Below are 24304 nucleotides of genomic sequence, written 5' to 3'. Positions count from 1 at the left end.
AGGCGCGGGCAGGGCATCGCATCTGAAGGTGCAGACCCACCCGCCACTCCAAGGGAGGGAAAGAAAGCCAGCAGGCCAGAAGGCGGAGTACTGAGGACAGGACAGATGTAGCAGTGCTCAGTCTGGGAGCAAGGCAAGCTTTTGGTCATTAACGTTCAACTGAAAAAAACTCAGTTCTGAAACAGAGAACACTGTATTTTGATTCAGTCATCTGAATAACGTTGCATCTTAATAGGGCGGCATATTGTCTTAGAATAGAATATGATATAAAATGTACAGAGAGAAGTAGGAAGGCAGAAAGGCACATCAATGAAGGAAACCCTAATGAGATTCTAAGCCTGAAGACCGGCCGGAGGCACGAGGAAGAGAAAGGGAAAGGCAAAAATCCACGGAAAGACTTGGAGGAGTCTGTGAGAAACTAGAAATAATGAGGTCAAAGTAGAGGAGAGCCAAAATTACTTCCAGGTTTCTTGCTCAGAGAATTACTCAACGGAGTACCAGTAGACCAAAAAGAATAAAAAATAGCTAGAAGAAGAAAATCATTCTGAGAGAATTTTCATACATATTTCATGGACGTCGGTATGAGAGCAAAGGGTGAATATTTCAAATATTCCACAAAGCCTTCACGATACATGGTGAATAGCAATTTTTTTTTGGTTCAAAATATACAAAAATTAATTCATCAGAAGTTTTCAGTTTCACTTTCAGAGAAAGTCTGACAAGACACACAAAGACATCTGATGAGGTTTTTCTTTTATTCCCAGAAGTTCTGGGGGAAAATTACCTTTAAAAGGGAATAAGACAGAAAGATTAGCAGTAAAATTTCTGAATAAAAAAATCAAGATTTTATTATATTCATAATAAAAGTTTCCACCTACTCCTTTTTAGTCATCAAAACTGTGATTTTAAAAATGCACAAGTGCCCGCAATGGCATTTCTCAGTGATTTCCATCTTCTCCTCAGAAGTGCCCCCTGCCTGTCAGTTGACACAAAGGAAAAGCAGTGGCCATGGTGAAGAGTGCACCTTTCAGAGGACAGGACAGGACAGGACAAGACAGGACAGGACAGGACACCTGCTGGGGTGTAGCTGAGCTCTTCCTCTCCCAACAGGATCTCTCTGAGGTGTGGTTCAAACCCCTCAAAAAAATAGGGGCAACCTGAGTGCCCGAGAACAAATGAGTGGATAAAGAAACTACAATACATCTACACAATGGAACACTGCACAGCTGTTAAGAAAAACGGGGGCTGGAGCGATAGCACAGCAGGTAGGGTGTTTGCCCTGCACGCGCCCGGCCCAGGTTCAATTCCCAGCATCCCCTATGGTCTCCCGAGCACCGCCAGGAGTAATTCCTGAGCACAGAGTCAGGAGTAAGCCCTGAGCATTGCCAGGTGACCCAAAAAGATGGGGGGAAAAAAGGAAAGAGAGAGAGAGAGAGAGAGAGAGAGAGAGAGAGAAAGGAGAAAGAAAGAAAGAAAGAAAGAAAGAAAGAAAGAAAGAAAGAAAGAAAGACAGACATCATCCAGGGGCTGGAGCGATAGCACAGCGGGTAGGACGTTTGCCTTATTATACAAGGCCAACCTGAGTTCGATTCCCAGCATCCCATATGGTACTCTGAGCACCACCAGGAGTAATTCCTGAGTGCAGAGCCAGGACTAACCCCTGTGCATCACCGGGTGTGACCCAAAAAGCAACAAAATAAAAAATAAAAAAATAATGAAGACATGAAATTTGCTTATACATGAATGGCCATGGAGAGTGTCGTGCTGAGAGAAATCAGTCAGAGACAGAGAGACAGACATAGAAAGATCACATGCATTTGTGGGATATATATATATATATATACATATATATATATAAACCACAGTACGTGAATAATACCCAAAGACAGTAGAATCAAGGGCCAGAAGGACTGGTCCATGGTGGGAAGCTTGCCACAGGGGCAGTTCAATCAGAGAAGGGACCACTCTGACAATAATAGTTAGAAAAGATCGCTGTGGACAAAAATTGGGTTCTGAATGGAGGCAAAGGGATATACATGATGCCCTTTCAGTACCTGTATTGCAAACCACAGTCTGAAAGGAAAATGAGAGAGAAAGACAGAGAGAGAGAGAGAGAGAGAGAGAGAGAGAGAGAGAGAGAGAGAGAGAGAGAGACCGAGACCGAGAAAAAGAGAGAGAGGAGAAAAGTATCTGAAAGAGGCTTCAGGGATGGGGCAGGAGGAGGTGGGACACTGGTGGTGGGAATTGTGCACTGGTTAAGGGATGGGTGTTGGAACACCGCATGACTAAAAATCATAAACAGCTTTGTAACGCTGTTTCTCATGATCATCCAATTAAAAAATTTTTTTTAATGTAGAGGTCAAGAATGTGACAAAGCTTTGCCAGTGTTGAAAGAAAAAATACTCCAGTAGTTTGAATATTACAAACATTAGATATTTAAAAGCTTCACATGTAGGTGACTGGCCAGTCATTTTCCTTCTTCATACCCTCTTCCTGTGCTTTTGGAATCAAGATCCCACCAGCCTGAGGCAACTGGCTAGAAGACATAACCAGACTTTTTCTGAGCTCTAAGAGCTCTGGGGATGGCTGGAGTGATCGACGCCATAAATGTGAGGCAGAACTTGTTCTTCCACCTGTGACATCTGGACTTACTGAGCAATCTCCTTGGTGGTCACTAGGCTATTTGGGTGTTCTGCTACATGGGAAGGTCTGTGTATCAGCAACACAAGCTCAGTAACCTCAGAACCCCAACTCCTCAAAAAATGCTAGTTTTTTTTTAAATTCTATAAACATGTTTCTATTTTTTTTAACCTCACAGATGTGGATACTGATTGGTTTTACACAATCAACACCTGGAATTGTCTTTTTTCACCAAGTCTTTCCCACTCAGAAGCTCTCAAAAATCAATCCCTTCACTCTAAAAGTTTATAGTTTAGGTGGAGTTCATGCACAATTCAATCAGCTAATCAGTGGCTGAATAAATAGCAGTACTCCTACATATAAAAAAAAAAGTTTATAGTTTAGAAAGAAATTTTAGAGAACTACTGGCAAACTTTTTTTCCCCCTTTTTATAAGTAAAAGTAAAAAGTAAAGGCCCTCCCATTGATCATCGATTTGCTCGAGCGGGCCCAGTTACGTCTCCATTGGAGACTTTGTTATTATTGTGTTTGGCATATCGTGTACGTCACGGGGAGCTTGCCAGGCTCTGCCGTGCGGGCGAGATGCTCTCGGTAGCTTGCCGGGCTCTCCGAGAGGGGCGGAGGAATCGAACTCGAGTTGGCCATGTTGGCTGCGTGCAAGGCAAACGCCCTACCGCTGTGCTATCGCTCCAGCCACCAAGCTGCCAGGGGGAACAGGCCAAGGCACAAAACCTATTCCCACCTGGGGTGGCCCAGCGCCAGTAATCTACTGTAGGGACCGGACACATTTCTGCCAAAAGCTGCTGGGTTCCGAGATGTGTTTCTGAATCTTTTGGATCATGGCCATTAAGCAGCTTGATCAGGAGCCAGAGAGGCAATTCGTGGGTGGAAACTTGGGGTCTCGTGGGGCGGGGAAGAATGGCAAACTTTTATATGTCTGAAAGTAACTATTTTTCCCTCACTTTTAGGGAAAAAAATTTGGTAGGCATACAGTTTCAAGTTGGTAGTTATTTTCTTTGAATATTTCAGGGCTATTTTTTGTCTTCTCTTGTCACTTTCAAGGTTGCTACTGAATAATTCTTTGTGGATATAGTTACTGTTCTTTTGTATTTTTTTTCTCTCTGGCTGCCTTCAGAATCTTCTCTCTCTCTCTCTCTCTCTCTCTCTCTCTCTCTCTCTCTCTCTCTCTCTCTCTCTCTCCTCTTCCCCCTTTCTGGTATTCATCTGTTTCTCTATGGTGCAGCAATATCTAAATTGTCTTATGTTTTCTCCTACAGACTTGTATTCTTTCTTCTCAGCTGATAAATGGGCAAACAAAATTGGTTTGCTCATATAATAGAGTAATATTGATCCATAAAAAGCAATGAAACATGCTACCAATTAGGATGAACCCAGAAAATATGATGCCAAGTGAAAGAAGTCATATACGAAAGACTACACCATTCCATTTATGTGAAAGATCCAGGATAAGCAAATATATAGAAACAGAAAGCTCATTAGTGATTGCTTAGGGATGGGGAGGATGTGAGCTTGCAAAGGAAGAGTGAACATATCTGAAGTTCCTTTTTGACTTAAGTTAGATATTCTAAAATGCACTGCAAGTGGTTGCACGGCTGTATTAACATACTAAAACACTGAATCTACACGTTAAACAGGCAACTATGTAACATAAACTTTACCTTAAAAAGGCTCTCAGAATAAAAAAATTTCAGATGTATTTACAAATTTCCAGGTTAATATTTACCTAATGGAAAGCTTTTAAAGCACAATGTCACAGACACCGTTAAAGTTTTGTTATTCGTGAAAGTTTTGCAACTGTATCTCATGGTGATTCAATTGAAAAAATGTTTTGCTATTATTTTTATTGGACAGAGGAAGGGGTAGATTCGGTGGTATCTGGCAGTTCTTGAAGAAGATTCCTGACTCTGTGCTCAGGAGTTGCTCCTAGCAATACTCAGGGAACGGAATAGGGTTGTCTACACGCAGGGCACAGACTTTAGCCCCCGACACCAGCTCTCTGGTTCATAAATACTATTTTTGTTTTTTTTTTGGGGGGGTGTCACACCCGGCGATGCATAGGGGTTACTCCTGCTCTGCACTCAGGAATTACTCCTGGCGGTGCTCAGGGGACTGACGATATAGGATACTGGGGATCGAACCCAGGAGGCCGCGTGCAAGGCAAACACCCTACCCACTGTGCTATGGCTCCAGCCCCTATTTTTGTTTTCTTTTGTTTGGGTTTGGTGTTGGTTCTCCAGGCCATACTTAGTGGTGCTCGGGGCTGCCCCCTGGCTCTGCATTCACGGATCACTCCTGGGAGTGCGAGGGAGACATGGGATGCTGAGGGGTGAACCTGGGTCAATCGCGTGCAAGGTAAGTGTCCCACCCACTGTGCTATCATCCTGGCCGACAAATACCGTTTTTTAAGAGAAGTGAGTAATCAAGGGACTGGACAACCTTTTGAATAGATGTTACTATTGATATGGGAATTAAGATAGAGATTAAACATATTGCTTTGGTGCTGGAACAGCATATGACTGAAATTCAATCATGAACAACTCTGTAACTGTATATCTCACTTGATTCACTTTTTTAAAAATTAATAAAAGTTAGGGCTGGAGCAATAGCACAGCAGGTAGGGTGTTTGCCTTGCACAGGGCGACCCAGGTTTGATTCCTTCGTCCCTCTCGGAGAGTCTGGCAAGCTACCGAAAGTATCCTGCCCACACAGCAGAGCCTGGCAAGCTCCCTGTGGCGTATTCGATATGCCAAAAACAGTAACAACAAGTTTCACAATGGAGACATTACCGGTGCCCACTTGAGCCAATCGATGAACAATGGGAGGACAGTGCTACAGTTCAAAAAAAATTAAAATATATATAATAAAGATATTGCTTTGACATGTGGAAAGCTGATTTCTTAATAACAGGATGTAATAGGGCTGAATTTAAAATATATATGCTTATAAATAACCCAAAGATCAGTATGTACTGTGAAGAGCCAAGTTGACAGACTCCAGACCCCAGGGCAGCAGGTAACTTGGACACAGGACAGTGGCCTTGGTACACCTGGGCAGGGGCTAAAGGACACACATCCTGGAGTGCACTCAAGGCTAAACCCACAGGCAACAAATCCTTTCAGGAGGAACAATGACTTTGGTCGGAGCATATATACTGCATTTGATCCCTGTGTTATTGGTGTCATAATGATTGTGGGCAGCTTTGTAATGCCGACTGGATAGTAGCAGGAATGTGGGGACTCTCAGGCAACTCAAACCCAGGCCACTGTCAGGCAGCAGGATGGTCCCCACCAGCCAATGCCACCCGTGCTGCCCCTTCCTGCTGGCGGACAGAGCAATAAACGGCTGGACTCTGGGGGTATGGGGGTGGGGGTGGGGGAAGGGCCAAGTGGAGAATTACATTAAATTCCTCCTGGCATGAAAACCCTTCATCAATGAGAATAAACACCAGGGCTTATTAGTTTGTAGCTGGAAATGTTACCCCAGGGAAACAATGCAGGCCCTTCTCGGGAGCGGTTTAGAGATGTAAAATATCATCCAGGAACTTAGACATAAGCACAGCCATGAGCAAGTTGAGGGCAGCAGCCGGGCCTGAGGGTGAGGACCAGGACAGGGGACCTTCCTCCTGCTGGCCCTCTGGGCAGTCCCCCAACGTGCACCTCTCTCCTGCTGGCATGAGACAGGTTGAAGCTGAACTTTACTGGGCAAGCAAACAATCTGCTGTCTCCTGAAATGCTCTCTGCTTCCAGGGAAGAGAGGAAAGCGTCCTGAGGATGTACTGGGGTAGACAGTGTCCTTTGGCTTCCACTTTCCTTTCCAGGGAAGGAAAGCGAGAGGAGTACTTCCTCGGAGCAGCCGAGACTCTGCACAGTGCCTTCTTCCTGAGACTGAAGCAGCAGGTCTCGGCCAGAACCACAACTGGACATGGGGGGCCCAGGCACGGGGAAAAAGGGAGCAGTGCTTCCGTCAGCTTAATCAGTGGCTGCATGAACAGCAGTACGCCTACATTGAAAAAAAAAGAAAAAAGAAAAAGGGAGCAGTGCCTGGGTCAGGAACTATTGAGAATTTGGAGCCAGAGTGACAGCACAGCGGGCAGGGTGCTTGCCTTGCCTGCAGCCAACCCAGGTTCGATCCCAGCATCCTATACCATCCCCCGAGCACTTCCAGGAGTGATCCCTGAGTGCAGAGCTAGGAGTAAGGCCTGAGCACTACCTGGTTTGCTCCAAACACCTAAACAAAAAAATAAAAAAATAAAAATAAAAAGCAATCATTCAGAATTTCAGAAAGTGCCGTGTAAAGCCAAACATGGGGCTCTTCTAATGGGAGGATCTCCGTACTGACCCGGTCACAGGGCCCTGAAGCCCTGACTGGGACAGTAACAGAGGTAGCAGTATAGACCAAAAAGGCAAGTTCATCTAAAACCCTACCTGCACTGACAACTTTTGATAGCTTTTGGTGCATAGCAGAGCCGACCTGCTACACATTTATGCATGGAAACATTTACCCAGATGACGCTTTCCATTGCAGAAATGGTATGCTAAACCATTCTCTGCTGCAGCTTTTTGGTTTGTTTTTACTTATTATATTCTGGAGAGCTTTCAAAAGACTCAGTAGGAAGGGACTAGAGATACAGTACAGCAGGTAAGGCACTTGCCTTCCACATGACAAGCCCAGGCTTGATCCACAGCACCCATACGGTCCTCTGAGTCGCACCCACCAAGTGACCCATAACGGAGAGCCAGGAATAAGCCCCCAGCACCACTAGGTACAGTCAACACAAAAACCAAAGTTAAAAAAAAAAAAGTAGGGATGAGAGAGTAAGTGCAGGGTTAAAGTGCATGCGACCTGGTGCAATCCTTGGCACCACCTTGTCCCCAGAGTGCTGCCAGGTGAAGCCCTGGGCACCTCCCAGTAGTCCCAGTAATCCCAGTCCTTCAGGGCCCAAGCAGCCCTACATCCTCAGGCTCTCCTGGAACTGCCAGCTCAGCTGGTCAAGAATCTCTGGGCCTGACCTGAGCACCACTTGGGAACCCCTCCACCCCTCTCAGAAAGCTAGGCCACACAAGGCCATTTCACCCCACTGAATACAGAACAGAGGGACCACATTCCATTTAACCAACGTTGGGTCTCATTCATGCTTCTGAAGGGTCCTTCATTTTTCATGATTAAAAGTGATGAGCACTTGGTGTGGATATGGGGAAAAAAAGAGATGCTCTTTCACTGCTGATGGGAATGTCGACTGGTCCAGCCTTTTTGGAAAACAATATGGACATTCCTTCAAAAACTAGAAATTGAGCTTCCATATGACCCTGCAATACCCTGCAATATGTTCTGGGAACATATCCCGGGGGTGCAAAAAAGCACAGTAGAAATGACATCTGCACCTATATGTTCATTGCAGCACTGTTCACAATAGCCAGAATCTGGAAACAACCCAAGTGCCAATAACAGACAACTGGTTAAAGAAACTTTATTGAATCTACACAATGGAATACTATGCAGCTGTTAGGAAAGATGAAGTTATGAAATTTGCTTATAAGTGGATGGACATGGGGAGTATCGTGCTAAGTGAGTAAGAATGAGAGGGACAGACACAGAAGGACTGCACTCATTTGTGGAATATAAAATAACATGAGACTGACATCCAAGGACAGTAGATACAAGGGCAAGGAATATTGCCCCATAGTTGGAGAGCTGTCTCATGAGCAGGGGGAGAAGGCAGCTGGAAAAGAGAAGGGATCACTAAGACAATGATGGTTGGAGGAAGTATTCGGGATGGGAGATGTGTGCTGAAAATAGATAAAGGACCAAACGTGAATAACTTCTCAGTATCTGTACTGCAAACCATAATGCCCAAAAGCAGAGAATGAGCATGGGAGAAGTTGTCGGTCATGGAGGCAGGGGGAGGGTGGGAAGGGGAGGCATACTGGGGATGTTGGGGGTGGAGAATGTGCATTGGTGGAGGGATGGGTGTTTGATCATTGTATGGCTGAAGCCCAAACATAAAAGCTTGTAACTGTATCTCACAGTGATTCAATTAAAAAAAAAAAGTGGTGAGCACTGCCCACCCATGGAGGGCTGGGAGACTCAATCAGGCCAAAGCGCTTCGGAGAACTCGGCAAGCGCTCAAGAGACGCTCGTGGGTTTTTATATCTTGTCCTGTGTAATGACTGAGCTCATTTATCTTCCTGACAGCAGAGTAAAGGAACTGTGTTTTCCTACACCCTTGCCAATTCTTTTATTTGGTCTGTCTGCTTCCTATTTTATTGTTCCTCTGGGCCTCCCAAGCAGTCAAACAATGCTCAGGGGGGCAGGGGGCGGGGGGTGGGGGGTAGGTGATGCGATACTGCCTGCACACCAGGGCTCATTCCAGCAGTGATACCAGGGGCCAGGCAACACTCCCCAAACTCGCACATACAAAGCAGACTTTGCTTCAGCCTTTGGAACTGTCTCCCAGACCCTTCACCAATTCTCTGTGGAGAGGAGAGGGAGCCTCCAAGCAGTGTTCCAGGGACCCAGGGCCTCTTCCAGAGACTCTCAGTGAACCAAGCCAATGGTGCAAGGCAAAGGCCCTGAAACTGGGTGCTGCGGTGGTCCTGCCGTGTCAGGATTTCCCACCCTTGCGTGTGCTTTTCAACTTTGCCTTTTGTATTTCCACTATAAATGGTTAGATCTTATTCTTCGACAGTTCTCTTACTGTATTTCTGGGAACATGTCCTCTGGGGAACATGTCCTCCCGTTGTTCATCGATTGGCTCGAGCGGGTCCAGTAACATCTCCATTGTGAGACTTCTTGTTACTGTGTTTGGCATATTGAATACTCTCAGTACCTTGCCAGGCTCTCCGAGAGGGGCGGAAGAATGTTTTTTGAATTTTAACTGAGCTCTGAGTTGGAGATAGCATGCCTTTGTCCTAAGAATAACAAGCATATTTTTATCCCCTCCCCCCCCCCAAAAAAAAAAGAAAAGAAAAGATTCATCTAGTATTTACCTCCAGTTCCAAGGACCTTCAGGAGCTCAAAATTTTCAATCCCCACCTTCTCTGCATGTCCTGTTAAATTAGCTAAAAAAAGAAAGAGAAAAAAACAAAATAATTAAGGGGATCAGCAACAGGAGGAGTTTTGTGGGGGTTTCCTTTCTTGACGAGGGAAAACCAGGAACCACTTAATAATTACATATTAAACTGTACAGTAACATGACATGCAGCTCTCTCTCTCTGCTATACACCACAGTACCATTCTTGTTTTTAGAAATTGGTGACTATATCTTATTTGTACCAAAAGTTAACACACAAATGAAGTATAAACAGAAGCTCTGCCGACCAATGCATCCTGAAAAGAAATACAAATTCTACCATGTTGACAGAGGTGTAGCGGAAAGGAAACTGGACCGATTTAGAAGATGTGTTCACTTACTCGACAAATATTTACTGAGCGTCTACTAAAAGCCACCCCCAGGTTCTAGGCTGGGATCCGCTCCCATTTCTGCTGCTAAACACTTGAATATGTTCTGCCTGCATTAATTACGCTGTGATTAACATAAGATGCTCGTGTCTCAGTTTTCCTCTGCCCAGAAAATCAAAGAGCTGCTCTCAAACTGTGAGATCTCTGCCAGTTCTAAAATGCCCCTAGGAGGACGTAAGAACAGAAGCGCTTCAACGATACAGTCGGTCCTAAATAAAATTAGCACGTTGTGCAAATGAGCGTGTTCCAAGATAAAGTCACCTGAATTCTGGGCCCATCCTAAGAGGCGTCATACAAGTGTTATACTTGGGGACAAGGTGCTTTCAGGGCGAAGACACTTTTCATTTCTTTTATCCTATTGGCAGCGCCAGAAATTGAACCCTGAGTTCACAGGCCCTGCAAGTGCCCCCACCCCCGCCACCAAGTTAACAAACTGCAATGGTTTTAAGAGTGAAGAATCCCCCAGACCCCAAGGGACTTACCGAAGCTGCACCACACACCCATAATAGGAAACTGTGCTTGTAAACCTTCAAACCCTGACACTGGATCTATTACTCTCGTTGGGCTACAGGTGGGGGAGGGGGGTCCCCTGAGTGGTGATCACGAGTGCCAGGAGCCACACTCCCTGTCACTCAGTCAACGATGCAAGGGCGCAGGTTGCGGTGCTGCTGGGCTCCTGTGGTGTCAAGGATGACCTGGGGTACCCCTGGCAGTGGGTGGGTGTCACCAACGCTGCATTTGGGGAAGCTCAGGGGACATGGTGCGGGAGATGGAAACACGGCCAGGCCCGCACAAGGTGGACACCTTCCGCCCCCACTCGCTCTCTGACCCTGATCCACTGGGTTTAAGGACTTACTGTGTATTGTGAACAAAAATGCTTTGTTGCGATGCTCTCCAAACACATTCTCCAATTCTGGGAGGATTTTTTTTTTTTTAAGTTTTTGGGTCACACCCAGTGATGCTCAGGAGTTACTCCTGCCTCTAGGAGTTAGTCCTGGCAGTGCTCGGGGGATCATATGTGATGCTGGGGATGGAAGCTGGTGGGCAGACCTGCCAGTGGTGCCGCATGAGCCCAGTAATGCTGGACCCCTAGGGTGGAGCCCCCCAGAGCTGCTCAGAGAGCTCAGCAGTGCTGAGGACTGATACTTCTGACCTCTCCCAGGGCCACTCCGAGATTTTCCTTTTCTTTAAACTGTTTATTTGCTTCTAAGCCACATCCAGTGCCGCCTGGAGGCTACTCCTGGGTCAGCGCTTATGGGCCACATCAGGACCTTTTGGTGAAAGGACATGGGGCTCCGGCACACTCGATTCCCTCTCCAGTTATTATTTTTTTTAACGTTTTTAAGTCACACCCAGCAATGCTTGGGGTTACTCCTGAGCACTCGGGAATTAGTCCTGACAGTTCTTGGGGGAATCATCCGGGATGTCGGGGATTGAACCCGAGTTGGGCACGTGGCAACACAAGCGCCCTCTCCACTGTACTCTCCTCCAGCCCCTACCTTTTCACTTTCACCATCATTTTTTTAGAAGATAAGTTCTTTAAAAATTGCTTTTCATGGGGGCTGCAGTGATAGCACAGCAGGTAGGGCATTTGCATTTCGATTCCCAGCATCCCATATGGTCCCCTGAGCACCGCCAGGAGTAACTCCTGAGTGCAGAGTCAGGAGTAACCCCCGTGCATCACCAGGTGTGACCCAAAAAGCAAAAAGCAAAAAAAAAAAAAGAATCTCGATTCTTACCTCACATTGTTTCTTGGGGTTGTGTGTGTTTTTTTTTTTTAGGTGGGGACCATACCTGGCTTGCTCAGGCCTTCACTACTGGCTGGGGGGGCAGGGCGGGGGGGACCAGAGAGAGTACTAGGGATTGAACTAGTGTTGACTAGATGCAAGCAAACACCCTATCTACCATCCTCTCTCTCCAGCTTTCTTCCTGTACATTGGGAAACTTAACCCCAAATGGACATGAACTTGAGTGAGAGAGCTAAAAATGAATTAATTATAGCGTAGGAGAGTGTGCGATGCTTCATAGGCAAATATTTCTTAAATAGAATCCAGAAAGTATATTATAAAAGAAAAAAAATTGGAGGTAGGTTTCAAAAAGTTTTCAAATGAAAAGCAATTTTGTTTTTTGCTATTTTTTGGGGGGTCACACCCAGGCATTGCACAGGGGTTACTCCTGGCTCTGCACTCAGAAATCACTCCTGGCGGTGCTCGGGGGGACCATATGGGATGCTGGGAATCAAACCCGGGTTGGCCGCGTGCAAGGCAAACGCCCTCTCCGCTGTGCTATCTCTCCAGCCCCGAGATCCATTTTTTATCTAATTGGTCAAGTGTCATTTGATCAGAACACCTAACTTTTCACCACTGTTTTGTGTGACTCCTGTATTATGTGTCTCTTCATCTCCCATCTCTGAGTTCTGTTATGGGCCAAATCTCTACCAGCCACAAACAGGTTCCTCGGTCACTGTTTTGATTACCCTAAGCTCAGGCAAGGCTGCGACCTTCATCTCTATCAAAAATGTCATGTTCAAGGACCGGAGCAATATTACAATGAGGAGTGTGTTCGCCTTCCATTCAGCTGACCTGTACTCGATCCCCTGAGCCCCCCAGGAGTGATCCCTTAATGCAGAGCCAAGAGTAAGCCCGGAGCACTGCTGGGTGTGCCCCCAAAACAAACAAACAAACAAAAAAAGAATGTCATGTTCCTCCTTATAAGTCTTAGAATTAGGTTTCCAGTTTCAGTATGCTAGGATTTTGATTGGTATGTTTAATCTATGTAATCTCATCAAAGGCCAAGATCCAGAGACTATAAAATAAAGATCCCGGAAGAGAGCGCCACAGAATCTCCTAGAGACACAAGTGATAAGAGGCCGCCCCAGATGCCTCCATCCCCCTCAGAGAGACCGGCAAGCTACCAAGGATATCCCGCCCACATGGAAAAGCCTGGCAAACTACCCGTGGCATATTCGATACGCCGAAAACAGTAACAATAACGGGCCTCATTCTCCTGACCCTGAAAGAGCCCCCAATATGTCACTGGGCTATGCTAGCACGTGACAGGAACGAATGGAGTCCTTACTGGGTCCCGCTTGAGCAAATCGATGAACAACAGGATGACAACAAGTGATACAAATGATGTTTAATCTAATGTTACTCTCTTAATTGTTAACTGTTGACTTGCATGTAGGGGCCAGAGAGCTAGCATAGGGGTAAGGCAGTGGCCTTGCATGTGGCCAACTCTGGTTCAATCCCCAGAGCACCGCCAGGTCCTCAGAGCACCACCGGGAATGATCCCTGAACACAGAGCCGGGAGAAAACCCTGAGCACATCAAGGTGTGGCCCCAAAACTAAAATAACATTAATAATTTAATGTAATTAACATTACATTATGTTTGTGCCTATCATCTGATTATTTGCTTTAGATTTGTCTTCTTTATTGTTTCCCATGGTCCTACTCTTCAAACTCTCAAAAAAAATCATTGCTTTTCATAATCTGATTCAATTTTCACATTGCTATTTTAGTTCTGCTCTTCTGCATTATTTGTATAGTTGTTGCACTAAAGATTTCTATATTTATTTCTATTCACAGTCCTCTTATAGTTAACATATAAAATACATAAACCTTGCAATCATCCTTTGTAGTAAAGTTGTTATGTATTATAAAGGGTTATAGACTACTTTTATGAAATTCACAACATCTTCTCTATCTTATAAATGTCACAAGAAATTTTGTTTAGATACGCTATATAAATCAGTACAGAGGAGAGATGCTTTTGCATTTATCATATATTTATCTTTTTCAAAAATGCGTTTAATATTTTGAGGCCACACCCAGAGGTTCTCAGGGCTTACTTCAGGCTCTGTGCTCAGGAATCACTGGTCAGAAGAACCATACAGGATGCCAGGGATCGAACCCCAGGTCAGCCACATGCAAGGCAAATGCCCTACTCACTGTGCTATCTCCCCAGCCCTATTTTAATCATTTTTAAATGCTCTAAGAATCCAAAGTTTAAGGTGTCATTTGGGGAAGAGGGGGGGGGTACTCCCAGGCTGTTCTCTGCCCGCTGAGCCAGGGTTCAATGCGGGGGGTGGGGGGTGCCACAAATACATAACCTACAGTCCTAGGTCACCTGGGCAACAGTGCTCAAGACCTTCAGGGCTGACCCAGCCGTGCTTGTGGGACCACCTGATGCCAGGTATCAAACCCAGGGTGGGGATGTCCCTGTACCTTAACTGCTGTACTATTCCCCAGCCCGACACTGGTAACACTTTAATGTAGCCTTGAAGAGCTTCATTTGACATTTCTTGTAGGACATTCTTCTTTGAGTTTTCTCTTATCTGGAGAGCAGTTTTTATTTAAGTTTTTTAGGCCACACCCAGCAATGCTCAGGGTCCTCCTGGGTCTACGCTCAGGAATTACTCCTGCTGAGCTCGGGGGAACCACATGGAGTGCCAGGGAGCAAACCGGGCTGGTGGCCTGTGAGGCAAACACCCTACCCACTGTATTAACTCTCCAGCCCTGGAAAGCATTTATTTTAAAACCATCTTCCCCCAACCCCCCCCCCAACGCCCCCACCCCCCGAGACACGAGAGACAGCTCAGCAGCTTAAATACATGCTCTGCATGCAGGAAGTCAGGGTTTGATGCCAGACACCCCGAACACTGCTGGAAGTGACCCTCAAGTACTTGTAGCAACCCCAGAATAATGTGTCATAAGTAGCTCCTAACCACCAGGTGTAGCCACCAATTCCCTAATTTCTTATTGATATATAAATCAGATACCCAAAAAAATCCATCCCTTTAAAATATACAATTCACTGGTTTTCTTTTAGGCTGTGTCAGCATCACCAGTCATCTTCATTCCTATTTCGGGGTGAATGGCTTTTTCTCTTCTTCCGACATGCTCCTCCAAACACATTCAACCACTCTTTTCTTTTTTTTGGGGGGGGGGTTTCCAAGAGCTAGGTGGACTGCTGTGCCTCTGAAACATGTGATTTTTCTTTTAAGTGCTGGCCAAACTTACACATTCGTCCTTTATCTTTTGCCCACAAGTCTTGATGCGAATTTCATTTAATTTTTTTTTCTTTTGCTATCTTGGGTACTAGCATCAGGGTCCACAGAGCACGACGATGGACCTAGGACAGTACACACCAGGGGGGCTGCCAAGATGGACCTGGGGCATTACACGCCAGGGAGGCCATAGGGGGCCACAAAGGACTCAGGGTATTACACAGGGCTCCTGAACTCTTTCACCGAGTCATGCCCCCAGCCCCTCCTCGGGCTTTTATTCATTCATTGAGGTCCTCATATCTATGCATTTCTATTTCTCATCTAATTTAGGAATATTTTTTTGGCCTTGATTTCCCAAAGACTTCTCGACCCCACCCCTCCACGCTGGCCCACTGGCTGAGATCCCTCTCACATACAGCCAAGATGCTACCAGGACCCTCAGGGAACCGCAGATGCATATGTGACGGCAGTTCCAGGGTGGAGCTCAAGTACGGGAGGTCACGGCACGGAAGCGTGTGCAGCCCCACAGTACAACATTCACACGGTGAATCTGCCTAGGAATGAATCCTGCGGGGCGACTGACGGTACCCTGGGTTTGAGAGAAGATCTAAGAGGTCCCTGAGACACTATTCATTTCTCCCCAGTTTTCTTTCCATTCTCCACATGAATTTTATTGCTCCATCTTAATTTTACTTCTTATGTCTGATTCAACTCTTAGCTCTATCCAGTGAATTATTTTTTCAAATTTCAATGCTGTATTTTTCATTTTTCGTTTCTAAAATGTCCATGTCTTTATTATGGTTCCTATTTGATAAGATTTTTGTTGTGTTTTTTTTGTCCTCCACTCACTGAGAATGTGATTTCATTGCACATATTACAATCTCTACTTTAAAATTCTTGTCTAGGAGGGAAAGGGTGTCTGTCTCTTCTGCCTTTCCTCCCCCACCCCGCGGCAGCACGGTGGCCGCCGCCTCAGACCTTATTGGACAGCCAGGTATGAGCCACTGGTGATAGGGCACCTGCAACCTTATGGTATGGTGGGCAGAACCGGCACGTCCTTTCCGTCCCGCTGAGACCACGAGTTGCCCCCCACAAGCGGCTCTCCAGCACGGCCATGGACCCAGAGGCACACAAACCAATCTCGGAACAATGCGGCTTTTGGCAGAAACCCCTCCAGACTTAATTAGTAAAATATCAGAAACCCAAGGCTATTTGTGGCCACATGACATCATATGGTCTTCATAACCAGTAAGAGAAAGCAAATTATTTCACGATGTCTTTTCAGCAGGCCTGATTGCTGGGGGGGGGAAATTACAAATAATAATGGTGCATCTTTTGTTGAAATAATGAATGTAATCAAAGTAGAGAGAGAGTTAAATGGAAATCATCTGCCTCACAGGCACGGGAAAAGGTGGGATGGGGGTACATTGGGGTTCTTGGTGGTGGAAAATATGCATCGGTGAAGGGATGGGTGTTTGGTCATTGTATGACCAAGACTTAAACCTGAAAGCTTTGTCACTGTTCTCACAGTGATTCAATAAATAAACTTAATAAATAAATAAATAATAAAACCTTGAAAATAAAATAAAATAAAATTCTTGTCTACCACTGCAAATACTTCATCTCAGTTGTTTTTCCTTTGTGGGATATGTTTTACCTTCTTGTTTTTTTTCATGTGTTGCTTATTGTTGAATATATCCTTCTAAATAATATTATAAACTTCCATTTGTGAAAGCTCTGTAGACTTCCCCACTCCCTCTCACAAGGGCTGTTTCTTCATGATGGTCTCTCAGTATCCGTATTACAAACCATTATGCCCAAAAGGAGGAAGAAAGAAGGGAATTATCTGCCATAAAGGCATGGTGTGGGATGGGCTGGAGGAGGCGGGAGGGATATTGGGGACACTGGTGGTGGAAAATGTACATGGGTGGAGGGATGGGTGTTCAATCATTGTATGACTGAAACTCAATCATGAAAGCTTTGTAACTGCATCTCACAGTGATCCAATAATAATAAAAATAAATTTTTAAGTGAGTGTAAACACACACACACACACACACACACACACGAGTTGTTTCTTTTCACAGCATGAGACAGTAGAAACGAAGGCCAGGAGGACTGGTTCATGGTAGGAAGCTTGCCATAATGGAGGAGGAGGAGGAGGGCAGTTAGGACAGAGAAGGGACCACTGTGACAATGGGAGTTGGAGATGATCAATCTGGACAAGAACTGAGTGCTGTAAGGAGGAGAGGGATATGCATGAGAGTCTTTCAGTAACAGTATTGCAAACCAAAGTGCTTAAAAGGAAAAAAGGGAAAGGAGACAGAGAGAGAGAGAGAGACAGAGAGGCAGAGATAGAGAGACAGGCGGAGAAAGAGAGAAAGTTGTCTGCCATAGAGGCTGGGATGGGGAGCGGAAAGGAAACTGGTGGTGGGAAATATACAGTGGTGAAGGGACAGACCTTGGAACACTGTTATGACTGGAACCAAATCATGAACAACTCTGTAACTGTATTCACTGTGATTCCATTTTTTAAAAAGGGAGATGGGGAGACCTTTTTCTTTTGATTCAGCAAATACCCCAACTTGAATTAAAAACTCTGCTTCTTAGGAGCCTTCTGGGGTTCCAGTTCAGTGTTTTGGTGGTTTTTTGTTTGTCTGTTTTTGTCCTCAACGTCTGGGTTCTGAGGCTGCTTTAAATTCACGCGGGTCTAAGGTTAGACAGAGATGTGTGAACACAGACCTGAAGGCCTCCTCTCAGGCATCTCCCTGAATTTCTCTGAGCTATTCCGTGCTCAGGATTCTCTAGATTCAGTTTTCGAGTTCCTGGGCCAGACACTGGATATTCCACCAGAGCCTCCAGGGATTGGACTGTTAATTAGCCTGAAGCTAGAGCTCGTGAAAAAGGAAAATTACTTCTCATTGCTCCCTCCATTCCTCCTGCAGCTATCAACTCCCCCTGCAGTCTCTCTGCTTCTCTTCACTCTCTCCAGGGCTTTGGAGCTGCTTTTTTGCATTAAGTCCAGGTTTTAGAGTGGTTTTCTGCAAAGAATTTCTCCAGCCGGAAGTCTCACTCTGTCATTACAAGAAGCTAAAGCCTTCCTACCAATAACACTGTGATCTCAGTTCTTCTACTTTTCATTTGACTGTCCTAGCAAATTAAAGAGTAAACTAAATCCCAAAAGGATGATATTCTGTAGGTCCAACACAGGGCTCCTGATATGATTCTTCACTTCGCATTTATAAGGAAAGGAAACACCTATGGAGCTATATCAATAGAGAGCTCTCCTACCAGATCATGGGAGAGTATGTGTGAATTATGAAAATGTTTGTGTTAAAAAAAACACACACACACTTTAAATCAAAGGGTAAATATACACCTTGCATCCTAACCAGCAGCAAACATCTCTTCAAGTACATAAATTGAAGGTCTCTAACTGGTTCTCATTTTTATGCTATTATCTGTGATTTTAAGCCCTTGGGCATGAGAATCTAAAACTAAATTATGTTTCTCCTAATGAAACTGTTAACCTAAGAGCAAGGGCTCAGATTTCCCCAGGAACACTAACATTTATTAGAACGAGACTTCAAATGTTTATATGTTGTATTTCAGCCGGTAGAGAAATAAACATTAGCCCATGACAGGGGTCATCTGCATTACTGAGTCATTCAGAAGCCTTGGGAAAAGTCCAGCATGCTATGCTGATCACAGGGGTTGGAACGCCCTGGCCTGGGACCGGACTCCAGAGAGAGAGAGAGAGAGAGAGAGAGAGAGAGAGAGTGCGAGCGCTGTCCACTGTCTTCCATCATGTATGAAAGTCGCTGATACTACTGGGAGCGTAGAAGCTGCTGTTCCCATGCCAAGGCACACCTCTGTCCAACCCTGCCCGTTTCAAATTGAGAGTCAACATTCTGACTGGGCAAGTGAACAGAAGATGGAGTCCGATGCTTAAAAAAAAAAGAGTCTTCATATAGTTCTTTACTTTTTCCCCAAACTGGGCTGTTCTGCCCTCTGGGGTTGAGTGGCCATTCACCTGCCACTCTCCCTTCACCACACAGAACACTGAACTTAACGTCAGTTCTGAATTTTTGTGGGACCTGGTGCTCACCCTACTCCTTCAGTCTCCCAACTCGGAGAACTAGAAACTATGAAGGTCCCAAGATTAGGATTAGCTGAGGGCAGGAAAGAAACTGGAGTCCTCTCTGGTCTTAAAGCTAAACTATGTGCAACTGTGTCACTTTTTTTCCTCCCAAGGATACTTGCTTTATTTACGGAATAAATTAGTTAGTAAACGAACCAACGAGTCCATGTGCAACTGTGCAGACCAACAGTTCTATTCACAAAGGTGATTTTCCCACATGATCTGAAACCCGCACTGCAAGAGGGTGAGGCTGTCAAAGACGAGGAAAGCATTGCAGCATTCCAAGGCGCCTTCCCTTCCTTCAGGGACAGTCTGAGGGCAGCCTGCTTCTAGAGTCACCCCCCCCCACACACACAGGCTGCAGGACCCTGGCAGCTTTCATGGACGCTGTCCTACAGACACTTGTCTTTGCACAGAGTTCCTGCAGGATTCTGGAGAGAGAAGAGCAGACTGGCTGAGCAGAAATTGGGCGTTTGTGGATTTCTGGCTATAGAAATATGATGGTAGAGAGAAATGCCAAACCTTTGTACTCAGCCCCTAGCTCCTAGCTAAACTGATCAACTGCTTCCCACAGAAACAGTGCCCTGTGAAAACTCTTCACACATACTTGAATTAACAAAGAATCCTGAGAGGCTTCCAAATTTTATATTTTTTGTTGGGGGGCCACACCCACCGACGCTCACAGGCTACTCCTGGGTCTGCACTCAGGAATTACTCCTCATAGGCTGCAGGGAGGAGGGGCTGGGCCATATAGGATGCTGGGGATCGAATGCAAGTTAGTCCTGTGCAAGTCAACTGCCCTTCCCACTGCACTATCTTTCCAGCCCTAGGCTTCAAAATTTTAGACTGGATCTATTTAGTTTAGTTGGTATTTTACTCACTCACTTGCTTGCTTGCTTACTTTCCTTTCTTTCTTTTCTTTTCTTTTCTTTCCCTCCTCTCTCTCTCTCTCTCTCTCTCTCTCTCTCTCTCTCCCTCCCTCTCTCTCATTGGGTCACACCAGGACTACTCCTGGCTCTGCACTCAGGAATAACTCCTGGAGGTGCTCGGGGGACCATACAGGATGCTGGGAATCAAACCCAGGTTGGCTGCATGCAAGGCAAACACCCTACCCGCTGTGCTATTGCTCCAGCCCCTTTTTCTGTTTGTTTGTTTTTGATTTTTTGTTTTTGAGCCATACCCATCTACGCTCAGGGCTTACTCCTGGCTCTGCACTCAGGGATCACTCCTGCCGGGGCTCAGGCAAGCACACGGGATGCTGGGGATTGAACCCAGGTAGACTGCATGCAAGGCAAGTGCCCTACCCACTGTACAATCACTCTGACTCCACAACTGTTTCTAACTAGCATCTGTTTTCAGTCCCAAATCACCTGATTGTTTGTCTCTCTTCTCTTTTTTAAATTTAGTGATTGTTAAATCGAGTAAACTTGGACTAATTAATTTAAACACATCAAGGTCTACTTTAGACCTTCTTTTCTCTTTTTCTTTTTTTTGCCCTTTCAGTGCCTAAGAAAGAACCCAGGGCTTTACAGCAAGGCATGCTGTCTGCCCTGTGCCACATGCCCGGTTCTTATCTCTACTGTTAATCAACTTAGACAGCCAACTCAGATCCTACGCATCTACAGTTTTCTTTTATGTCAATGCGTTTACCAAGTTTAGTCATTAAAAAAAGACAGTTGTGAACAGTTTCAATACTTCCATTAAAAACAATTCACAAATTCACCAACTTCCTTATTAAGAAAATGTTAGAAATGCTCCCAGTAAAAATGCTTCCCCTCTTGATTAGTATTAGAATCCTACAAAGTATATTCCTGGTTAGGAGACCACTCTAAAAGTGAATTTCATTAAGCCCTTTGCAAGGAATCAGAGTATTTTTCAAACAATCTTTGTCATAAGTTAAACCAATGTCCTCATTAGAAAAGAGATGGCGGGGTCAGAGCGATAGTCCAGTGGGGAAGGCATGTGCCTCGCACACGGCAGTCCTGCGTTCGATCCCCAGCATCCCACACCATCTCTCAAATACTGCCAGGAGTAATTCCTGAGTGCAGAAGGCAGGAGTGACCCCTGGGCATCATAAGAAAAAAAGAAAAAGAAAAAAGAGTGGAATGAACGGTTCCTGAAGGGAAAAATCCCAGACTATACAATGAGTATAAAATAGTGGCTCCCTTACACTGAGTGAATCCTTTCGCTCCTCCCATCATTAAGAAGGCCATGTGCACTGTGGAAATGTATGACTGACAAAATTTTTAAAATATATGAGAGAGTAAGAAGGAAACTGTCTGCCATACAGGTAAGGGGTGGAGGTGGCGGGAGGGATACTGGAAACATTGGTGATGGAAAATGTACACTAGTGGGGGGATGGGTGTTCAATCATTGTATGACTGAAACTCAATCATGAAATCTTTGTAATAGTATCTCATGGTGATTCAATTTAAAAACAAAGGGAAAAAAGTTTTTAAATAAAAAATTTGAGTAAACAATAAAATACCCTTTTCTCCTAAACTTAATTATCTGGGTTTCTTTTTTTTTTTTTTCAATTATTTTTGGCACCATAAACAAGTTCTGGTTCACAGAGAGGTTAAAACACTTGTTTTGCATGATGACGATACAGCAGCACATAAGGTTCCCCACAAATCACAATAGCTAATCATAATTACAGGGGTTACATCACAAGTAACCCTTGAACACAGAGCCAAGAGTAGCCCCCAAGAACTGATTGATATGACCCATCGCCACCCCTCGCAAAATGTCCAGGTTCACAGATTGAAAAAGCTAGACAACATAATAAGCAAAGGGTTGACAAGCTGGCCCCGAAACTCTTTTATAACCCCACCACTGAAAGGTAAGTATTTTCAGGGTCTGAGATAGTACAGCAGGTGAGATGTTTGCTTGGCACACAGCTGACCTAGATTCAATCCCCAGAACACTGCCCAGTGTGATCCCTGAACACAGAATCAGGAGTAAGTCCTGAGCAGTGCCGGATGTGGCCCCCAAGCAAAAAGATAAAATAGTTATTGCTAGCCCTTGGTATATTCTTTCAGAAATTTCGTCCTAAGCCAATGACTGAGAAATGGATTCTTAACCCAACTTTCTAGGCCAAATGTACTTTCTATTACCAAATGTAATTTGCAAAGCATATTTCGATGAATTTTTCTGTTGTGAATGTTTAACTTGTAAATTCTCACTCTTACAGAGGAAAAAACAATCAGTAAGAACACATTTTTTCATTCTGTTGCCATAGTTTCTGCTAAGCTGCACAAATGCAATTGAATTGAACCTTGCTGCAAACCATTCGATTAGATCTAATGATTCACAGTGTTAAAGCTATGAAAAGGCTTAATTTAAAAACATTTTTACAGTTAAAGTAGGATAAAGAGAATAATGGTTTTGAAAGCCATTTCAAGTTGCTGCCCCCCCTTTTAATTGAGCTATCATGATTTATAATAGCATTAATATTAGTATTTTAGGCATATAATGTTACTGCTCCACACCCACCATCAGAGTGCCAGAATCTATCTCATCACTGCTGTCCCATGGGTCCTTCCCATCTGTCCCCTATGCTTCTGAGTGTCCAGACTCTTTTTTTTTTTAGTTTTTCCTTTACTTTTTTTTAGCCTTAAAAATATATATAAGATTGTTCGAGATTTGATTACATTTAATATTCGAACACCAATCCCACCACCATTATACCTTCCCACCACCATATTTGGGATGTTTCCATCCCAAATTCCAATCCCTGTCCCTAAGCAGCACTGTTAGCACTGTCCTCCCATTGTTCATCGATTTGCTCGAGCGAGCACCAGTAACATCTCCATTTTGAGACTTGTTGTTACTGTTTTTGGCATGTCAAAATGTCACGGGTAGCTTTCCAGGCTCTCTGAGGGGGCGGAGGAATTGAGGAATCAAACCCAGGTTGGCCCAGGTCGGCTGCATGCAAGGCGAACGCCCTACCTGCTGTTCTATTGAACCGAAATAATGTATTTTGTATTGTTTGTTATGAAAAACCACTGAAAATGCTACAAAAAAAGTATCTATAGAGAAAAAAGTGTGAAGATTGTTCTATTTTGGCAGGGGCCATTAAGACCTTCTATAGGATATCACTGCTCCGGCAGCCGAAGACCTCCAGGACCAGCCACCACCATGCTGAGACCACTCTCCGCACACATGAAGGTACTGGCAGAGGGACAAAGTCACGTGGGTTCCGGGGCCGAGATCTCCAAGCCTACTCAGATTTGGGCCGAGCATCCTCCACCCAGATCCTCCAAATTCCAGTAGGCGGGGGTCACACCCACCAACTGGCCCCCTGGCGCCATGTAATCCCATCAACGGCCAAGACTCAGAGACTATAAAAACCAGCTCCCGGAAGCACGCAGCCGCGAATGCGACATCTTATCATCTCATTCCTACTTTGGACAAACTGGCAGGCTACCGAATGTAACCTGCTCACACGGCAGAGTCTGGCAAACTCCCCGTGGCGTACCCAATATGCCAAATACCAGTAACAATGATGGGTCTCATTCTCCTAAAGAGCCCTGAATTATAATCTCAGGGCTAGGATGAAGGAGACGTTACTGGGGCCTGCTCAAGGCAATCGACGAATAACAGGATGATTTGTGATTTGTGATAGGATATCACTAACATGTTGTTAAGATTGAGCCTTGTGAACTTCCATATATATATACTATAAAAATGATTGGTTGCCTACTATTTGAACCCCATCAAATGAAATGTGGTACTCTAAGAGTGTGGGTAGGAAGTGTGTTATGATGTGCTGCGTGGCCACAAATGCGGCTGCTCGGTTCAGGAATAGGTTCACTCTGCGTGAAGCTCGGTCCAAGTGTATGGGGAGCAGCCTTAAGCAGGATGGCGGTTGGGTTCTGGAGGGTTTCGGCTGCCAGGGCTGGGTCTCTTGGGGTGGGGAGCTGCCTTACCTGCCCCCTCTGGGGCACCCCGAGTGAAACAGCCTGGTGCAGGGTGCGGTGGCAAGGCTATGGCTAGCATCATGTTATGCTCCCTTCCGGGAGAGAAGGACATAT

At 45.1% G+C, this 24304-nt stretch overlaps 1 protein-coding gene across 1 annotated transcript in view; it reads right to left on the bottom strand.

The window, feature by feature from the left end:
• RPS6KA5 (ribosomal protein S6 kinase A5) overlaps window positions 1-24304 on the bottom strand; it is a 212667-nt gene that overhangs the window by 120764 nt on the left and 67599 nt on the right. Inside the window, exon 2 of the mRNA XM_056133486.1 lies at window positions 9647-9718. Within this exon, the coding sequence (XP_055989461.1) occupies window positions 9647-9718 (72 nt within the window). The remainder of the gene's footprint in view (window positions 1-9646; window positions 9719-24304) is intronic.

The sequence above is a fragment of the Sorex fumeus genome, unplaced genomic scaffold, assembly GCF_029834395.1.
Source record: "Sorex fumeus unplaced genomic scaffold, SorFum_2.1 ptg000098l, whole genome shotgun sequence".
Lineage (NCBI taxonomy): Eukaryota > Metazoa > Chordata > Mammalia > Eulipotyphla > Soricidae > Sorex > Sorex fumeus.
This window is presented reverse-complemented; position numbering and strand designations above follow the sequence as displayed.